This window comes from Pristiophorus japonicus, unplaced genomic scaffold (genome assembly GCF_044704955.1).
Source record: "Pristiophorus japonicus isolate sPriJap1 unplaced genomic scaffold, sPriJap1.hap1 HAP1_SCAFFOLD_480, whole genome shotgun sequence".
Lineage (NCBI taxonomy): Eukaryota > Metazoa > Chordata > Chondrichthyes > Pristiophoridae > Pristiophorus > Pristiophorus japonicus.
In genome coordinates, this window is record NW_027254385.1 from 23,189 (window position 1) to 44,845 (window position 21,657).

Genomic DNA, 21,657 nt, shown 5'->3' on the forward strand with positions numbered 1-21,657 from the left:
GCTGGGCGATGGCAGGGAGGCGGTGGAGGAGGATGGAGTCGGTCATCCTCGTAGGCAGCCCCTCGGAATCGAGGCAGGCTCGCTTCCACTCGTAACGCGAGGCCTTCGGTGGCCGAACAGCCCGATACGGGAACCACAGTCCCCCCCCCCCCTGTCACACGAGGGACAGATAGCCGTTGAGGGAAAGGGGGGAGGGTGTGGGGACTGGTTTGCCGCACGCTCCTTCCGCTGCCTGCGCTCGGTTCCTGCACGCAATTGGCGACGAGATGCGAGGTGCTCAACGCCCTCCCGGATGCATTTCCTGCACTTAGGGCGGACTGGTCTTTGGGCCGGGGGGACTCCCAGGTGTCGGTGGGGATGTTGCACTGTGTCGGGGAGGCTTTGAGGGGGTTCCCTCTGCCCCCCACCATTGGCTCGCTGGCCCGTGAAGGAGTTCCGAGTCGAGCGCTCGCTTTGGGGAGTCTCGTGTCTGGGGGGCGGGGGGAACGTGCGGACAATGTCAACTGTGTCAAAGGCTGCAGACTGGTCCAGAAAGATGAGGAGAGATCGTTTGCCTCTGTCACAGCCACCAAGGATGTCACTCGTGACCTCGATGAGAGCCGTTTCGGTCCTGAGGCAGGGACGGAAACCAGACTGGAGGGATTGGAATGCGGAGTGCTCCCAGTGTGGTCTAACCCAGGTATATGGAGAGCAGAACTGTGTGCACGGGGCTCCCAGTGTGGTCTCACCCAGGTATATGGAGACCAGAACTGTGTGCACGGGGCTCCCAGTGTGGTCTAACCCAGGTATATGGAGAGCAGAACTGTGTACACGGTGCTCCCAGTGTGGTCTCACCCAGGTATATGGAGAGCAGAACTGTGTACACGGTGCTCCCAGTGTGGTCTAACCCAGGTATATGGAGAGCAGAACTGTGTACACGGTGCTCCCAGTGTGGTCTAACCCAGGTATATGGAGAGCAGAACTGTGTACACGGTGCTCCCAGTGTGGTCTAACCCCAGGTATATGGAGACCAGAACTGTGTACACGGTGCTCCCAGTGTGGTCTAACCCAGGTATATGGAGACCAGAACTGTGCACAGTGCTCCCAGTGTGGTCTAAACCAGGTATATGGAGACCAGAACTGTGTGCACGGGGCTCCCAGTGTGGTCTCACCCAGGTATATGGAGACCAGAACTGTGCACGGGGCTCCCAGTGTGGTCTAACCCAGGTATATGGAGACCAGAACTGTGCACAGTGCTCCCAGTGTGGTCTAAACCAGGTATATGGAGAGCAGAACTGTGTGCACGGGACTCCCAGTGTGGTCTAACCCAGTATATGGAGACCAGAACTGTGTGCACGGGGCTCCCAGTGTGGTCTAAACCCAGGTATATGGAGACCAGAACTGTGCACGGGGCTCCCAGTGTGGTCTAACCCAGGTATATGGAGAGCAGAACTGTGTACACGGTGCTCCCAGTGTGGTCTAACCCAGTATATGGAGACCAGAACTGTGCACGGTGCTCCCAGTGTGGTCTAACCCAGGTATATGGAGACCAGAACTGTGTACACGGTGCTCCCAGTGTGGTCTAACCCAAGGTATATGGAGACCAGAACTGTGCACGGAGCTCCCAGTGTGGTCTAACCCAAGGTATATGGAGACCAGAACTGTGCACGGTGCTCCAAGTGTAATACCTCACATTTATCGGTGTTGAAATTGTGTGTGAATATGTTGCTACAGGGGCTCAGGAAGACAGGGTGGGACATCGTGTGAGTCCTTCTCTGGATTTGAGTTCGTCAGAAGCAAAGGAGAGAGAGAAAGAGACGGAGAGAGAGAGGGGGAGAGAAAGAGAGAGAGAGAGAGAGATGGAGAGAGACAGAGAGAGTGAGACAGAGAGAGAGAGAGTGAGACAGAGAGAGAGAGACAGAGACAGAGAGAGAGATGGACAGAGAGAGAGTGAGACAGAGAGAGAGAGACAGAGACAGAGAGAGAGATGGACAGAGAGAGAGTGAGACAGAGAGAGAGAGACAGAGACAGAGAGAGAGATGGACAGAGAGAGAGTGAGACAGAGAGAGAGAGAGAGAGACAGAGAGAGAGAGAGAGAGATGGACAGAGAGAGACAGAGAGAGAGAGAGATGGACAGAGAGAGAGTGAGACAGAGAGAGAGAGAGATGGACAGAGAGAGAGAGAGACAGAGAGAGAGAGACACAGAGAGAGAGTGAGACATCCTTACACAATGAAAAACCAATACGATCAATCATTTTTGCTTCGATTAACTTTATTAGAAGCGTGACATTCAGTGAGTGATAACGTTATGATTGGTTAAGCGATGAGCAGCATCTATTCGTGAGGGGTGTAGTCCCAGTGTTTGGGGGCGGTGATGGGGGGGGGTTGCGGAGAGTATTATGTAAACACCATCAACCTCCCTCCCCGCGTGCGGGGGGGGGGGGAAAATCTCTCCCCGTTACCGTGACGGAGAGCGTTGAAATATCCCGGGTTTTCCGGGCTAGAGAGGGGGTGCAGTCCCAGGGTTTAGGGTGGGGTGGGGGGGGGAGCATCCTTTGGAGTTTGGTGGTGGGTGGTGGGGTGGGGTTCATGGAGAAAATATGTCAACTCTCTCCCTCTCTCTCCCCCCCCCCCCCCACAGCGCGGGAGGAGAAAATCTCTGCGGAGAAATTGCCCAGGTTTTCCGGGATAGAGAGGGGTTGCAGTCCCAGGGTTTAGGGTGGGGTGGGGGGGGGGGAGCATCCTTTGGAGTTTGGTGGTGGGTGGGGTTCATGGAGAAAATATGTCAACTCTCTCCCTCTCTCTCCCCCCCCCCCCACAGCGCGGGAGGAGAAAATCTCTGCGGAGAAATTGCCCAGGTTTTCCGGGCTAGAGAGGGGGCGAAATTTCTCGGGGGGGTTTTCCGGGCTAGAGAGGGGCGCACCCTCCCTTGAAGATCTGCACCGTGCCGTGCGCCAGGTACTGCGTCAGCGCTGCCTCCAGTTCCCCCACCCCGAACTCCTGGGCGGTTCCCGGGGCCAGATTGAGCGAGGGCAGGGCGGGTGGCCTTGAATCTCCGCATCTCCCGACCGTCGCTCCGCTGGCTCCGTTTTCACAGCAGTAGGCCATCCACAGGTTGACAGGGATGGCCGCCCGGCCTTTGCCCTTGGCCGGGGCCCAGGACTCCCGCCCCCGCTGCCCCCGCACGGACCCCGCCACCATGTACACCCGCTGCCCTCCGCACACCTCCTCCACCTGGCGGGCCACCCGCTGCATTGCCGGCTTCCAGCTGGCGTGGTGGAATCTTCGCGGGTAAGCGACCGCGTTGGTCACGCTGTAGGCGGAGGAGCGAGCCGCGCGGCTGCCCCCGAAGCGGGAGGGGCTCAGCAGCCCCCGCACGTAGGTGGTGCCCTCCGCCCCCAGCCGCATGGGGTAGGCACCCGCGCCCCCACCCACCGCCTGGCTCCGCAGCACAGCAGGATCCCGCAAGGCCTCGGTCGAGATGGCCCTCATGTTGCCGTCCGCTCGTGGGTCGCCCAGCTGCAGGAGGGGAATTCGGGGGAAGGCGGGTTGGGGGGGGGGAGGGGGGGGGGAAGGGAGGGAGAGACAGAAAGATATTCATTTATATAGCGCCCTTTCACAAGCACCGACACGTTTACGGCCAAATTATTGGTCTTGTGCACAGCAAGCTCCCACAAACAGCAGTGTGACAGTGAGCCAGATAGTGCTGCAGTTCTGCCCCTCCGACAGTGCGGGGCTCCCTCAGTACTGCCCCTCTGACAGTGCGGCACTCCCTCAGTACTGCCCCTCCGACAGTACGGCACTCCCTCAGTACTGCCCCTCCGACTGTGCGGGGCTCCCTCAGTACTGCTCCTCCGACAGTGCGGCACTCCCTCAGTACTGCCCCTCCGACAGTGCGGGGCTCCCTCAGTACTGCCCCTCCGACAGTACGGGGCTCCCTCAGTACTGCCCCTCCGACAGTGCGGGGCTCCCTCAGTACTGCCCCTCCGACAGTGCGGGGCTCCCTCAGTACTGCCCCTCCGACAGTGCGGGGCTCCCTCAGTACCCTACTGGGAGAGTCAGCCTGTATTTAATTTGTGCTCGAGTCCCTGGAGTGGGACTCGAACCCACAACCTTGTGACTCAGAGGGGCGAGAGACATTAATCGGACACTCGGCCCCAGCAGATAACGAGTCACTCCGTGCCCACATGCAGCAAGATCTGGACGTCATTTCGGCTTGAGCTGATAATTAGCCAGCAATAATCGCTCCACACAAGTGCCAGGCAATGACTATGTCCAACAAGCGATTGGTCTCCTAACCTGAGGAAGGACGTTCTTGCGATTGAGGGAGTGCAGCGAAGGTTCACCAGACTGATTCCCGGGATGGTGGGACTGACATATGAGGAGAGACTGGATCAACTGGGCTTGTATTCACTGGAGTTCAGAAGGATGAGAGGGGGGCATCTCATAGAAACATGTCAAATTCTGACGGGACGCGACAGGTTAGATGCGGGAAGAATGTTCCCGATGTTGGGGAAGTCCAGAACCAGGGGGCTCACACAGTCTGAGGATAAGGGGTTAAGCCATTTAGGACCGAGATGAGGAGAGACTCCTTCACCCAGAGAGTGGTGAACCTGTGGAATTCTCTACCGCAGAGAGTAGTTGAGGGCCAATTGGTTGGAGATATTCGAGAGGGAGTTAGATGTGGGGCTTACGGCTAAAGGGATCAGGGGGTTATGGAGAGAAAGCAGGAAAGGGGTACTGAGGGATTAGGGTTAGGGTTAGGGTCATTCGATCAGCCGTGATCTTATTGAATGGTGGGGCAGGCTCGAAGGACCCAATGGCCGACTCCTGCTCCTATTGTCTATGTTTCTATACCATTGGCCCTTCCTGATCACTTGCTGTACCTGCGTACTAACCTTTTGTGTTTCATGCACAAGTAATCCCCAGGTCCCGCTGTACTGCCGCACTTTGTAATCTTTCTCCCGTTCAAATAATAACTCACTCTTTGATTGTTTGTCTGCCAAAGTGCGTGACCTCGCACTTTCCCACATTATACTCCATCGGACAAATTTGTGCCCCACTCCCTGAGCCGGTCGATGTCCTTTTGCAGAGTTTGTGTGTCCTCCTCACACATGGCTTCTCCTCCCATCTTTGTATGGTCAGCAAACTTGGCCACGTGACACTCAGTCCCCTCTTCCAAGTCGTTCATGTGGATTGTAAATAGCTGGGGCCCCAGCACTGATCCCTGCGGCAGCCCCACTCGTCACTGGTTGCCAACCAGCGAATGAACCATTTATCCCGGCTCTCTGTTCTCCGTTCGTTAGCCGATCCTCTATCCAGGCTAATATATTAACCCCCCAACCCCGTGAGCTTTTAGCTTGTGCAGTAAACTTTCATGTGGTACTTTGTCAAATGTCTTCTGGAAATCCCAATATACCACATCTACTGGTTCCCCCTTTAGGGAAATCATGTTTGACAAATCTTCTGGAATTTTTTGAGGATGCAACTAATGGAGCGGACAAGGGAGCAACCAGTGGATGTTGGGGGAAGACCAGGGGGCTCACACAGTCGAAGGATAAGGGGGTCGGCCATTTAGGACCGAGATGAGGAGAAACTCCTTCACCCAGAGAGTGGTGAACCTGTGGAATTCTCTACCACAGAAAGTTGTTGGGGGCCAGTTCGTTGGATATATTCGAGAGGGAGTTAGATGTGGGGCTTACGGCTAAAGGGATCAAGGGGGTTATGGAGAGAAAGCAGGAAAGGGGTTACTGAGGTGAATGGTCAGCCCATGATCTTATTGAATGGTGGGGCAGGCTCGAAGGACCCAATGGCCAACTCCTGCTCCTATTTTCCATGTTTCTCTGTCTAACCACTGCCCCCTTTGACATTACCATCGGCCCAAACCCCCCCCCACCATCAATCACCATTGACCAGAAACCTCGACGGACCAGACCACATAAATACCCTGGGTACGAGAGCGGGTCGGAGGCTGGGTATTCTGTGGCGAGCGTCTCACCTCCTGACTCCCCCCCCTTCACAACCCCTTTCCACCTTTCTACACGGCACAAGTCCGGAGTGTGAGGGAACGCTCTCCCACTCTCGCCCCCTGGAGGAACTGCAGCTCTGACGACTCTCGAGAAGCTCGACACCTTCCGGGAGCAAGCCGCCCGCTCGATCGATTGATTGGAGGATGTAATGAACAACAGGGTGCATAAAGGGGGAACCCAGGTCTCGTTGCACCCTCACCCCTTTTCCTAATCTGCCGCCATTCAGATAATATTCGCGTTTTTGCCCCCAAAGTGGATCATCTCACATTTACCCGCACTAAACTGCATCTGCCACGCCTTTGCCCACTCGCCTAACCTGTCCAAGTCACCCTGCAGCCTCTTAGCATCCTCCTCGCAGCTCAACACCGCCACCCAGCTTAGTGTCATCCGCCAACTTGGAGATGTTACACTCAATTTCCTTCGTCCAAATCATTGATGTATCTTGTAAATAGCTGGGGTCCCAGCACTGAGCCCTGCGGCACCCCTCTAGTTCTGAAAAGGACCCGTTGGTATGGAGAATGAAGCAGTTAATTCAGAGACCATGGTCCAGAACTTAAAGAAGGGTAACTTTGAAGGTATGAGGCATGAATTGGCTAAGATAGATTGGCTAATGATACTTAAGGGGTTGACTGTGGATGGGCAATGGCAGACATTTAGAGACCGCATGGATGAACTACAACAATTGTACATTCCTGTCTGGCATAGAAATAAAAAAGGGAAGGTGGCTCAACCGTGGCTATCAAGGGAAATCAGGGATAGTATTAAAGCCAAGGAAGTGGCATACAAATTGGCCAGAAATAGCAGCGAACCCGGGGACTGGGAGAAATTTAGAACTCAGCAGAGGAGGACAAAGGGTTTGATTGGGGCAGGGAAAATGGAGTACGAGAAGAAGCTTGCAGGGAACATTAAGACGGATTGCAAAAGTTTCTATAGGTATGTAAAGAGAAAAAGGTTAGTAAAGACAAACGTAGGTCCCCTGCAGTCAGAATCAGGGGAAGTCATAACGGGGAACAAAGAAATGGCAGACCAATTGAACAAGTACTTTGGTTCAGTATTCACGAAGGAGGACACGAACAACCTTCCGGTTATAAAAGGGGTCGGGGGGTCTAGTAAGGAGGAGGAACTGAGGGAAATCCTTATTAGCCGGGAAATTGTGTTGGGGAAATTGATGGGATTGAAGGCCGATAAATCCCCAGGGCCTGATGGACTGCATCCCAGAGTACTTAAGGAGGTGGCCTTGGAAATAGTGGATGCGTTGACAGTCATTTTCCAACATTCCATTGACTCTGGATCAGTTCCTATGGAGTGGAGGGTAGCCAATGTAACCCCACTTTTTAAAAAAGGAGGGAGAGAGAAAACAGGGAATTATAGACCGGTCAGCCTGACATCGGTAGTGGGTAAAATGATGGAATCAATTATTAAGGATGTCATAGCAGTGCATTTGGAAAGAGGTGACATGATAGGTCCAAGTCAGCATGGATTTGTGAAAGGGAAATCATGCTTGACAAATCTTCTGGAATTTTTTGAGGATGTTTCCAGTAGAGTGGATAAGGGAGAACCAGTTGATGTGGTATATTTGGACTTTCAGAAGGCGTTCGACAAGGTCCCACACAAGAGATTGATGTGCAAAGTTAAAGCACATGGGATTGGGGGTAGTGTGCTGACGTGGATTGAGAACTGGTTGTCAGACAGGAAGCAAAGAGTAGGAGTAAATGGGTACTTTTCAGAATGGCAGGCAGTGACTAGTGGGGTACCGCAAGGTTCTGTGCTGGGGCCCCAGCTGTTTACACTGTACATTAATGATTTAGATGAGGGGATTAAATGTAGTATCTCCAAATTTGCGGATGACACTAAGTTGGGTGGCAGTGTGAGCTGCGAGGAGGATGCTGTGAGGCTGCAGAGCGACTTGGATAGGTTAGGTGAGTGGGCAAATGCATGGCAGATGAAGTATAATGTGGATAAATGTGAGGTTATCCACTTTGGTGGTAAAAACAGAGAGACAGACTATTATCTGAATGGTGACAGATTAGGAAAAGGGGAGGTGCAAAGAGGGAGCGTGTGTAAATATAGTGTGAGGGAGCGTGTGTAAATATAATGAGTGAAGGAGCGTGTGTAAATATAGTGAGTGAGGGATCGTGTGTAAATATAGTGAGTGAGGGAGCGTGTGTAAATATAGTGAGTGAGGGAGCGTGTGTAAATATAGAGAGTGAGGGAGCGTGTGTAAATATAGTGAGTGAGGGAGCGTGTGTAAATATAGAGAGTGAGGGAGCGTGTGTAAATATAGAGAGTGAGGGAGGGTGTGTAAATATAGAGAGTGAGGGAGCGTGTGTAAATATAGAGAGTGAGGGAGCGTGTGTAAATATAGAGAGTGTTAGAGGGAGTTAGATATGGGACTTACAGTTAGAGGGAGTTAGATATGGGACTTACAGTTAGAGGGAGTTAGATATGGGACTTACAGTTAGAGGGAGTTAGATATGGGACTTACAGTTAGAGGGAGTTAGATATGGGACTTATAGTTAGAGGGAGTTAGATATGGGACTTACAGTTAGAGGGAGTTAGATATGAGACTTACAGTTAGAGGGAGTTAGATATGGGACTTATAGTTACAGGGAGTTAGATATGGGACTTACAGTTAGAGGGAGTTAGATATGGGACTTACAATTAGAGGGAGTTGGATATGGGACTTACAGTTAGAGGGAGTTAGATATGAGACTTATAGTTAGAGGGAGTTAGATATGGGACTTACAGTTAGAGGGAGTTAGATATGGGACTTACGGTTAGAGGGAGTTAGATATGGGACTTACGGTTAGAGGGAGTTAGATATGGGACTTACAGTTAGAGGGAGTTAGATATGGGACTTACGGTTAGAGGGAGTTAGATATGGGACTTACAGTTAGAGGGAGTTAGATATGAGACTTATAGTTAGAGGGAGTTAGATATGGGACTTACAGTTAGAGGGAGTTAGATATGGGACTTACAGTTAGAGGGAGTTAGATATGGGACTTACAGTTAGAGGGAGTTAGATATGGGACTTACAGTTAGAGGGAGTTAGATATGGGGCTTACGGTTAGAGGGAGTTAGATATGGGACTTACAGTTAGAGGGAGTTAGATATGGGACTTACAATTAGAGGGAGTTAGATATGGGACTTACAGTTAGAGGGAGTTAGATATGGGACTTACAGTTAGAGGGAGTTAGATATGGGACTTACAGTTAGAGGGAGTTAGATATGGGACTTACAGTTAGAGGGAGTTAGATATGGGACTTACAGTTAGAGGGAGTTAGATATGGGACTTACAGTTAGAGGGAGTTAGATATGGGACTTACAGTTAGAGGGAGTTAGATATGGGACTTACAGTTAGAGGGAGTTAGATATGGGACTTACAGTTAGAGGGAGTTAGATATGGGACTTATAATAAGAGGGAGTTAGATATGGGACTTACAATTAGAGGGAGTTAGATATGGGACTTACAGTTAGAGGGAGTTAGATATGAGACTTATAGTTAGAGGGAGTTAGATATGGGACTTACAATTAGAGGGAGTTAGATATGGGACTTATAGTTAGAGGGAGTTAGATATGGGACTTATAGTTAGAGGGAGTTAGATATGGGACTTACAGTTAGAGGGAGTTAGATATGGGACTTACGGTTAGAGGGAGTTAGATATGGGACTTACAGTTAGAGGGAGTTAGATATGGGACTTATAGTTAGAGGGAGTTAGATATGGGACTTACAGTTAGAGGGAGTTAGATATGGGACTTACAGTTAGAGGGAGTTAGATATGGGACTTATAGTTAGAGGGAGTTAGATATGGGACTTACAGTTAGAGGGAGTTAGATATGGGACTTACATTTAGAGGGAGTTAGATATGGGACTTACATTTAGAGGGAGTTAGATATGGGACTTACAATTAGAGGGAGTTAGATATGGGACTTACAGTTAGAGGGAGTTAGATATGGGACTTATAGTTAGAGGGAGTTAGATATGGGACTTACAGTTAGAGGGAGTTAGATATGGGACTTACAGTTAGAGGGAGTTAGATATGGGACTTACATTTAGAGGGAGTTAGATATGGGACTTACATTTAGAGGGAGTTAGATATGGGACTTACAATTAGAGGGAGTTAGATATGGGACTTACAGTTAGAGGGAGTTAGATATGAGACTTATAGTTAGAGGGAGTTAGATATGGGACTTACAATTAGAGGGAGTTAGATATGGGACTTATAGTTAGAGGGAGTTAGATATGGGACTTATAGTTAGAGGGAGTTAGATATGGGACTTACAGTTAGAGGGAGTTAGATATGGGACTTACGGTTAGAGGGAGTTAGATATGGGACTTACAGTTAGAGGGAGTTAGATATGGGACTTATAGTTAGAGGGAGTTAGATATGGGACTTATAGTTAGAGGGAGTTAGATATGGGACTTACAGTTAGAGGGAGTTAGATATGGGACTTACATTTAGAGGGAGTTAGATATGGGACTTACATTTAGAGGGAGTTAGATATGGGACTTACAATTAGAGGGAGTTAGATATGGGACTTACAGTTAGAGGGAGTTAGATATGGGACTTACAATTAGAGGGAGTTAGATATGGGACTTATAGTTAGAGGGAGTTAGATATGGGACTTATAGTTAGAGGGAGTTAGATATGGGACTTACAGTTAGAGGGAGTTAGATATGGGACTTACATTTAGAGGGAGTTAGATATGGGACTTACAATTAGAGGGAGTTAGATATGGGACTTATAGTTAGAGGGAGTTAGATATGGGACTTACAGTTAGAGGGAGTTAGATATGGGACTTATAGTTAGAGGGAGTTAGATATGGGACTTACAGTTAGAGGGAGTTAGATATGGGACTTACATTTAGAGGGAGTTAGATATGGGACTTACAGTTAGAGGGAGTTAGATATGGGACTTATAGTTAGAGGGAGTTAGATATGGGACTTACAGTTAGAGGGAGTTAGATATGGGACTTATAGTTAGAGGGAGTTAGATATGGGACTTACAGTTAGAGGGAGTTAGATGTGGGACTTACAGTTAGAGGGAGTTAGATATGGGACTTACAGTTAGAGGGAGTTAGATATGGGACTTACAGTTAGAGGGAGTTAGATATGGGACTTACAGTTAGAGGGAGTTAGATATGGGGCTTACGGTTAGAGGGAGTTAGATATGGGACTTATAGTTAGAGGGAGTTAGATATGGGACTTACAGCTCAAGGGGTCAGGGGTTATGGAGAGAAAGCGGGAAAGGGGTACTGATGAAACGGTGAGCCGTGATCTTATTGAATGGCGGTGCAGGCTCGAAGGGTCGAATAGCCTTCACCTATTTAATATGTTTCTATGTTCAGACACCCCCTCGATGCAAGCCATCAGGGTCCAGAGGATCTATCCGCCTTCTGTCCCATTATCTTCCCTTGTTATTGCGGCTGTGTTCAGTTCCTCCCCCTCCCCACCCCCACTATCGCCCCAGTGGGAACACTGTCCGTGTCCTCTGGCCGTCGGGCTTGAGCTTGGGTCCTCTGGTCCCTTTCTGGCTGGCGCCGGCCAAGGGTTTTGGGTTTGCCTGCCGTCAAGGTGACACGGGGCGTTGGCCGGGGGCAAGGGAAAGCTATCAACCTCCTGTGTGTTCCCCCTTCCGAGTCTCACACACACACCCACACACTGAGCGGGAGCGCCTTCATCCTGCGAGCTCGGGACTGCAGCGATTGAAGAAGGAGGATTTGGTTTGCGGGTCATAAACGGCACGTTCGAGACCCGCTTACTCCCATCCCCTGCTCGCTTCCTGCTCCCCCCCTGCCCCCCGCGCAACCCTCGCCGGACAGACTGACCTGAGGCTCGTATTTCCAAGTGCGGTCGACGCCCTTCTGTCTGACATCGCCCTGCGCCTTGTGCTTGTAGACAAACGCCGAATACACAGGCAGGCGGCCAGCCCGGTCAAAGAGCGTGGCGTAGTACGCCTTGCCGTCCAGCCGCTGGCACAGGTGGCTCTGAGAGGGGCCGACAAAGCCGGAGGGTGGCTCGCCCTGGTGGAAGAACGCCCGGCACTCGGGCAGCGACTGGTGGCGGCCCACCACATCGCCGCGGCCGCGGGCGAGGAAGCCGAGGAGAAGCAGCAGGGCCGAGGGGCAAGACATGGTCTTCGGAGGGTCTCCGGAGCCCGGGACTGCGTCTGTCTGTGTGTGTCTGTGTCTGTGTGTCCCGCTCACAATGCTGGCCGTCCTAGACCACAGGCAGCTGGTTCTGATCGACAGACAGGAGTCACGCACGCCCGGAGCAGGGGATTTACCACGGCGGACATTCAGCCAAGTGTGTCGTCACCTTTGGCAGGGAACAGGGGTCTGCAGAGAGGCTTAACACCCTGCGCGCGGAGAGTCGCTCAAAGCTGAGCCCTGCTCCCCCCGCACCGCTGGTATACACCGCACCGCTGGTATACCCCGCACCCCTTCACTGATATACCCCGCACCCCTTCACTGATATACCCCGCACCCCTTCACTGATATACCCCGCACCACTTCACTGATATACCCCGCACCCCTTCACTGATATACCCCGTACCCCTTCACTGATATACCCCGCACCCCTCACTGATATACCCCGCACCCCTTCACTGATATACCCCGCACCACTTCACTGATATACCCCGCACCCCTTCACTGATATACCCCGCACCCCTTCACTGATATACCCCGTACCCCTTCACTGATATACCCCGCACCCCTCACTGATATACCCCGTACCCCTTCACTGATATACCCCGCACCCCTTCACTGATATACCCCGCACCCCTTCACTGATATACCCCGCACCCCTTCACTGATATATCCTGCACCCCTTCACTGATACACCCCGCAACCCTTCACTGATATACCCCGCACCACTTCACTGATATACCCCGCACCCCTTCACTGATATATCCTGCACCCCTTCACTGATATACCTCGCACCCCTTCACTGATATACCCCGCACCCCTCACTGTAACACTAATATACCCCGCACCCCTTCACTGATATACCCCGCACCCCTCGCTGATATACCCCGCACCCCTCGCTGATATATCCTGCACCCCTTCACTGATATACCCCGCACCCCTTCACTGATATACCCCGCACCACTTCACTGATATACCCCGCACCCCTCATTGTAACACTAATATACCCCGCACCCCTTCACTGATATACCCCACACCCCTCGCTGATATATCCTGCACCCCTTCACTGATATACCCCGCACCCCTTCACTGATATAGCCCACACCCCTTCACTGATATACCCCGCACCCCTCGCTGATATATCCTGCACCCCTTCACTGATATACCCCGCACCCCTTCACTGATATACCCCGCACCCCTCGCTGATATACCCCGCACCCCTTCACTGATATACCCCGTACCCCTTCACTGATATACCCCGCACCCCTTCACTGATATACCCCGCACCACTTCACTGATATACCCCGCACCCCTTCACTGATATACCCCGCACCCCTTCACTGATATACCCCGCACCCCTCGCTGATATACCCCGCACCCCTTCACTGATATACCCCGCACCCCTCACTGATACACCCCGCACCCCTTCACTGATATACCCCGCAACCCTTCACTGATATACCCCGCAACCCTTCACTGATATACCCCGCACCCCTTCACTGATATACCCCGCACCCCTTCACTGATATACCCCGCACCCCTTCACTGATATACCCCGCAATCCTTCACTGATATACCCCACACCCCTCACTGATATACCCCGCACCCCTTCACTGATATACCCCACACCCCTCACTGATATACCCCGCACCACTTCACTGATATACCCCACACCGCTCACTGTAACACTGATATACCTCACACCCCTCACTGTAACACTGATATACCCCACACCCCTCACTGTAACACTGATATACACCACACCCCTCACTGTAACACTGATATACACCACACCCCTCACTGTAACACTGATATACCCCACACCCCTCACTGTAACACTGATATACCCCACACCCCTCACTGTAACACTGATATACCCCACACCCCTCACTGTAACACACTGATATACCCCACACCCCTCACTGTCACACTGATATACCCCACACCCCTCACTGTAACACTGATATACCCCACACCCCTCACTGTAACACTGATATACCCCACACCCCTCACTGTAACACTGATATACCCCACACCCCTCACTGTAACACCGATATACCCCACACCCTCACTGTAACACTGATATACCCCACACCCCTCACTGTAACACTGATATACCCCACACCCCTCACTGTAACACTGATATACCCCACACCCCTCACTGTAACACTGATATACCCCACACCCCTCACTGTAACACTGATATACCCCACACCCCTCACTGTAACACTGATATACCCCACACCCCTCACTGATATACCCCACACCCCTCACTGTAACACTGATATACCCCACACCCCTCACTGTAACACTGATATACCCCATACCCCTCACTGATATACCCCACACCCCTCACTGATATACCCCACACCCCTCAATGTAACACTGATATACCCCACACCCCTCACTGTAACACTGATATACCCCACACCCCTCACTGTAACACTGATATACCCCACACCCCTCACTGTAACACTGATATACCCCACACTCCTCACTGTAACACTGATATACCCCACACCCCTCACTGTAACACTGATATACCCCACACCCCTCACTGTAACACTGATATACCCCACACCCCTCACTGTAACACTGATATACCCCACACCCCTCACTGTAACACTGATATACCCCGCACCCCTCACTGTAACACTGATATACCCCACACCCCTCACTGTAACACCGATATACCCCACACCCCTCACTGTAACACTGATATACCCCACACCCTCACTGTAACATGGATATACCCCACACCCCTCACTGTAACACTGATATACCCCACACCCCTCACTGTAACACACTGATATACCCCACACCCCTCACTGTAACACTGATATACCCCACACTCCTCACTGTAACACTGATATACCCCACACCCCTCACTGTAACACTGATATACCCCACATCCCTCACTGTAACACTGATATATCCCACACCCCTCACTGTAACACTGATATACCCCACACCCCTCACTGTAACACTGATATACCCCACACCCCTCACTGTAACACTGATATACCCCACACTCCTCACTGTAACACTGATATACCCCACACCCCTCACTGTAACACTGATATACCCCACACCCCTCACTGTAACACTGATATACCCCACACCCCTCACTGTAACACTGATATACTCCACACCCCTCACTGTAACACTGATATACCCCACACTCCTCACTGTAACACTGATATACCCCACACCCCTCACTGTAACACTGATATACCCCACACCCCTCACTGTAACACTGATATACCCCACACTCCTCACTGTAACACTGATATACCCCACACTCCTCACTGTAACACTGATATACCCCACACCCCTCACTGTAACACTGATATACCCCACACCCCTCACTGTAACACTGATATACCCCACACCCCTCACTGTAACACTGATATACCCCACACCCCTCACTGTAACACTGATATACCCCACACCCCTCACTGTAACACTGATGTACCCCACACCCCTCACTGTAACTCTGATATACCCCACACCCCTCACTGTAACACTGATATACCCCACACCCCTCACTGTAACACTGATATACCCCACACCCCTCACTGTAACTCTGTGCTAAGTTTCGAGAGGTGCTGAGAGGGTTATTGTTCCTGGACGTTCTCTAACACATCGCTAATTGTTTGCAGACCTCGGAGAACAGTGTTGTTTTTGAAACAGAGATTACTTTAACACACTGCCCATGTGTCATTAAGAGACATTTGGCTTGACAGCAGCATAACAGGAAACGTGGCTCCTTGAGTCAAGAACAGTATATCAAACCCATCTGAAAATCATTTCGCACACTCTCCCTCCAAACAACTCCCTCAGTACTGCCCCTGCGACAGTACGGGGTTCCCCCAGTACTGCCCCTCCGACAGTACGGCACTCCCTCAGTACTGCCCCTCCGACAGTGCGGGGCTCCCTCAGTACTGCCCCTCCGACAGTACGGCACTCCCTCAGTACTGCCCCTCCGACAGTGCGGCGCTCCCTCAGTACTGCTCCTCCGACAGTGCGGCACTCCCTCAGTACTGCCCCTCCGACAGTACGGCACTCCCTCAGTACTGCCCCTCCGACAGTACGGCACTCCCTCAGTACTGCCCCTCTGACAGTGCGGGGCTCCCTCAGTACTGCCCCTCCGACAGTGCGGCACTCCCTCAGTACTGCCCCTCTGACAGTGCGGCGCTCCCTCAGTACTGCCCCTCCGACAGTGCGGGGCTCCCTCAGTACTGCCCCTCCGACAGTGCGGCACTCCCTCAGTACTGCCCCTCCGACAGTGCGGTGCTCCCTCAGTACTGCCCCTCCGACAGTGCGGGGCTCCCTCAGTACTGCCCCTCCGACAGTGCGGGGCTCCCTCAGTACTGCCCCTCCGACAGTGCGGGGCTCCCTCAGTACTGCCCCTCCGACAGTGCGGGGCTCCCTCAGTACTGCCCCTCCGACAGTGCGGCACTCCCTCAGTACTGCCCCTCCGACAGTGCGGGGCTCCCTCAGTACTGCCCCTCCGACAGCGCTCCCTCAGTACTGCCCCTCCGACAGCGCTCCCTCAGTACTGCCCCTCCGACAGTGCGGGGCTCCCTCAGTACTGCCCCTCCGACAGCGCTCCCTCAGTACTGCCCCTCCGACAGCGCTCCCTCAGTACTGCCCCTCCGACAGTGCGGGGCTCCCTCAGTACTGCCCCTCCGACAGCGCTCCCTCAGTACTGCCCCTCCGACAGCGCTCCCTCAGGACTGCCCCTCCGACAGCGCTCCCTCAGGACTGCCCCTCCGACAGCGCTCCCTCAGTACTGTGTGAGTGTCTCGGACCTGGCTGTATCATTGGTCTGCAAAGGAAAATCGCAGAGACGGGTCTTTCGGGGGCAGGTTGGGGCAGGTTTGGTGCTGTCGGGGGGCCGTCATCGAGGCCCACGTGCTCGGCCCTGGGCAACGCGCGGACCGATTCCCAAACCTCGGGAGCCTCCTCTCAACAAAGGGCCGATATTGGCGACGAGATACAACAGGCAGCGGAAGGAGCGTGCGGCAAACCAGTCCCCACACTCCCCCCCCTTCCCCTCATCGACTATCTGTCCCTCGTGTGACGGGGGGAGGGGGGGGGTGGTGGGGGGACTGTGGTTCCCGTATCGGGGCTGTTCGGCCAGCGAAGGCCTCGCCTTGAGGAGTGGGAGCCAGCCCGCCTCGATTCCGAGGGGGGGTGGGCTGGCCGCGATTGTGATGGTCTCCGCCCTGGCTCCCCTTCCCCCCCAGCCGAGCCACCTCTGACCTGCCCCTGTCCCCGCGGCGGGTTGGGTTCCGCCGGCAGCCCTGGGAAACGGTCGCCCTGCGTCGCGTCCGAGCCTGCTGGCGCGGGGCGACGGATTGAAGAGGGAAACAGGGGACGTTGATTGATGTCGGCCATCTGTGGAGCAGCTGGGAGGGGGAGGGGGTGCCAAGGGAGCTTCGAGAGACAACAACATGTCCTTCGAGGGGATTTCCAGACTCAACTCCCGCCCCTGCGGTTAAAGGATAGGGGGGGGGGGTCTTAAAGGGGAGGCTCGATGGGGGGTGGGGCAACGTCGCACAATCGCCGGGGTTATATCACGCAATGGACTCCGATGGCTCTTTAACTGCGGCAGGCATCACAGCGCGCTTGGAGGGGTGGGGGAAGGGAGGGGTCTATCCACAAACTCTCCACTCCCCTCCTCCTGGGTCCGAAGGGAGCGCGTGTAAAGCGAGGCAGATTGAGGGAGCGTGCGTCAAGGGACGGGGATTAAGGGAGCGTGTGCCAAGGGACGGGGATTAAGGGAGCGGGTGTAAAGAGTTGGACATTGAGGGAGCGTGTGTAAAGGGAGTGGAGATTGAGGGAACGTTATGTGAAAGTGATCGGGATTAAGGGAGCGTGTGTAAAGAGTGGCGATTAAGGGAGCGTGTGTCAAAAGCGGGGATTAAGGGAGTGTGTGTAAAGAGCGGGTATTAAGGGAGCATGTGTAAATATAGTGAGGGAGCGTGTGTAAATAAAGTGTGAGGGAGCATGTGTTAATATAGAATGAGGGAGCGTGTGTAAATATAGTGACTGAGGGAGCGTGTGTAAATATAGTGAGTGTGGGAGCGTGTGTAAATATAGAGTGAGGGAGTGCGTGTAAATGTAGAGTGAGGGAGCGTGTGTAAATACAGAGAGTGAGGGAGCATGTGTAAATATAGAGTGAGGGAGCATGTGTAAATGCAGAGTGAGGGAGCGTGTGTAAATACAGAGTGAGGGAGCGTGTATAAATATAGAGTAAGGGAGCATGTGTAAATACAGAGTGAGGGAGCATGTGTAAATACAGAGTGAGGGCGCGTGTGTAAATACTGAATGAGGGAGTGTGTGTAAATATAGAGTGAGGGAGTGTGTGTTAATATAGAGTGAGGGAGCGTGTGTAAATACATAGTGAGGGAGCGTGTGTAAATATAGAGTAAGAGAGCGTGTGTAAATATAGAGTGAGGGAGCGTGTGTAAATACAGAGTGATGGAGTGTGTGTAAATATAGAGTGAGGGAGCGTGTGTAAATACAGAGTGAGGGAGCGTGTGTCAATACAGAGTGAGGGAGTGTGTGTAAATACAGAGTGAGGGAGCGTGTGTAAATATAGAGTGAGGGAGCATGTGTAAATATAGAGTGAGGGAGCGTGTGTAAATATAGAGTGAGGGAGCGTGTGTAAATATAGAGTGAGTGAGCGTGTGTAAATATAGAGTGAGGGAGCGTGTGTAAATATAGTGTGAGGGAGCATGTGTAAATACCGAGCGAGGGAGCGTGTGTAAATATAGAGTGAGGGAGCATGTGTAAATACAGAGTGAGGGAGTGTGTGTAAATATAGAGTAAGGGAGCATGTGTAAATACAGAGTGAGGGAGCGTGTGTAAATATAGAGTGAGGGAGCGTGTGTAAATATAGAGTGAGGGAGCGTGTGTAAATATAGAGTGAGGGAGCGTGTGTAAATATAGAGTGAGGGATCGTGTGTAAATATAGAGTGAGGGAGCGTGTGTAAATATAGTGTGAGGGAGCGTGTGTAAATACAGTGTGAGGGAGTGTGTGTAAATATAGTGAGTGAGGGAGCGTGTGTAAATATATAGAGTGAGGGAGTGTGTGTAAATATAGTGAGTGAGGGAGCGTGTGTAAATATAGTGAGTGAGGGAGCGTGTGTAAATATAGAGAGTGAGGGAGCGTGTGTAAATATAGAGAGTGAGGGAGGGTGTGTAAATATAGAGAGTGAGGGAGTGTGTGTAAATATAGAGTGAGGGAGCGTGTGTAAATATAGAGTGAGGGAGCGTGTGTAAGTATAGTGAGTGAGGGAGTGTGTGTAAATATAGAGATTGAGGGAGTGTGTGTAACTATAGTGAGTGAGGGAGCGTGTGTAAATCTGGTGTGAGGGAGTGTGTGTAAATGTAGTGAGTGAGGGAGTGTGTATAAATATAGTGAGTGAGGGAGTGTGTGTAAATATAGAGAGTGAGGGAGCGTGTGTAAATATAGTGAGTAAGGGAGCGTGTGTAAATATAGGGTGAAGGAGCGTGTGTAAATACAGAGTGAGGGAGCGTGTGTAAATATAGTGAGTGAGGGATTGTGTGTAAATATAGAGAGTGAGGGAGCGTGTGTAAATATACAGAGTGAGGGAGCGTGTGTAAATATAGTGTGTGAGGGAGCATGTGTAAATATAGAGAGTGAGGGAGTGTGTGTAAATGTAGTGAGTGAGGGAGTGTGTGTAAATATAGAGAGTGAGGGAGCGTGTGTAAATGTAGTGAATGAGGGAGCGGGTGTAAATATAGTGAGTGAGGGAGCGTGTGTAAATGTAGTGAGTGAGGGAGTGTGTGTAAATATAGAGAGTGAGGGAGCGTGTGTAATTGTAGTGAGTGAGGGAGTGTGTGTAAATATAGTGAGTGAGGGAGCGTGTGTAAATATAGTGTGAGGGAGCGTGTGTAAATATAGAGTGAGGGAGCATGTGTAAATATAGAGTGAGGGAGCATGTGTAAATATAGTGAGTGAGGGAGTGTGTGTAAATATAGAGAGTGAGGGAGCGTGTGTAAATATAGAGAGTGAGGGAGCATGTGTAAATATAGTGAGTGAGGGAGCATGTGTAAATATAGTGAGTGGGGGAGTGTGTTTAAATACAGAGAGTGAGGGAGCGTGTGTAAATACAGTGAGTGAGGGAGCATTTGTAAATATAGTGAGTGAGAGAGTGTGTGTAAATATAGAGTTAGGGAGCGTGTGTAAATATAGAGAGTGAGGGAGCGTGTGTAAATATAGAGAGTGAGGGAGTGTGTGTAAATATAGAGTGAGGGAGCGTGTGTAAATATAGAGAGTGAGGGAGCGTGTGTAAATATAGAGAGTGAGGGAGTGTGTGTAAATATAGTGAGTGAGGGAGCATTTGTAAATATAATGAGTGAGGGAGCGTGTGTAAATATAGTGAGTGAAGGAGTGTGTGTAAATATAGAGAGTGAGGGAGCGTGTGTAAATATAGAGAGTGAGGGAGTGTGTGTAAATATAGTGAGTGAGGGAGTGTGTGTAAATATAGAGTGAGGGAGCGTGTGTAAATATAGAGAGTGAGGGAGTGTGTGTAAACATAGAGAGTGAGGGAGTGTGTGTAAATATAGTGAGTGAGGGAGTGTGTGTAAATATAGTGAGTGAGGGAGCGTGTATAAATATAGAGTGAGGGAGCGTGTGTAAATATAGTGAGTGAGGGAGCGTGTGTAAATATAGTGAGTGAGGGAGCGTGTGTAAATATAGAGAGTGAGGGAGTGTGTGTAAATATAGTGAGTGTGGGAGTGTGTGTAAATATACAGAGTGAGGGAGTGTGTGTAAATACAGAGTGAGCGAGCGTGTGTAAATATAGAGTGAGGAAGCGTGTGTAAATATAGAGTGAGGGAGTGTGTGTAAATACAGAGTGAGGGAGCGTGTGTAAATATAGAGTGAGGAAGTGTGTGTCAATATAGAGAGTGAGGGAGCGTGTGTAAATATAGTGAGTGTGGGAGTGTGTGTAAATATACAGAGTGAGGGAGTGTGTGTAAATACAGAGTGAGGGAGCGTGTGTAAATATAGACTGAGGGAGTGTGTGTAAATATAGAGTGAGGGAGCGTGTGTAAATACAGAGTGAGGGAGCGTGTGTAAATATAGAGTGAGGGAGCGTGTGTAAATATAGAGTGAGGGGTCGTGTGTAAATATAGAGTGAGGGAGCGTGTGTAAATATAGAGTGAGGGAGCGTGTGTAAAGAGAGCGTGTGTAAAGTAAATATAGAGTGAGGGGTCGTGTGTAAATATAGAGTGAGGGAGCGTGTGTAAATATAGAGTGAGGGAGCGTGTGTAAATATAGAGTGAGGGAGCATGTGTAAATATAGAGTGAGGAAGCGTGTGTAAATATAGTGTGAGGGAGCGTGTGTAAATATAGTGTGAGGGAGCGTGTGTAAATATAGTGTGAGGGAGCGTGTGTAAATATAGTGAGTGAGGGAGCGTGTGTAAATATAGTGAGTGAGGGATCGTGTGTAAATATAGA

At 51.3% G+C, this 21,657-nt stretch overlaps 1 protein-coding gene across 1 annotated transcript; it reads right to left on the minus strand.

Annotated features, from left to right (window-relative positions):
- Positions 1 to 2,233: 2,233 nt before the first annotated feature.
- LOC139253247 (endonuclease domain-containing 1 protein-like) lies at positions 2,234 to 12,359 on the minus strand. Its single transcript, XM_070873466.1, has 2 exons — positions 11,838 to 12,359; positions 2,234 to 3,498 (listed from the first exon to the last, which is right to left on the minus strand). The coding sequence occupies exons 1-2, from the start codon at positions 12,141 to 12,143 to the stop codon at positions 2,887 to 2,889; spliced, it is 918 nt and encodes a 305-aa protein (XP_070729567.1). The 5' UTR covers positions 12,144 to 12,359; the 3' UTR covers positions 2,234 to 2,886.
- Between the last annotated feature and the right edge of the window lie 9,298 nt (positions 12,360 to 21,657).

What these genes read in the sequence shown, in the direction of transcription:
- LOC139253247 (XM_070873466.1), bottom strand. Translation starts at nt 12,143, where the DNA reads ATGTCTTGCCCCTCGGCCCTGCTGCTTCTCCTCGGCTTCCTCGCCCGC. An exon ending in CTTGGAAATACGAGCCTCAG is followed by an intron (nt 3,499 to 11,837) that starts GTCAGTCTGTCC and finishes CCCCTCCTGCAG; the next exon opens with CTGGGCGACCCACGAGCGGA.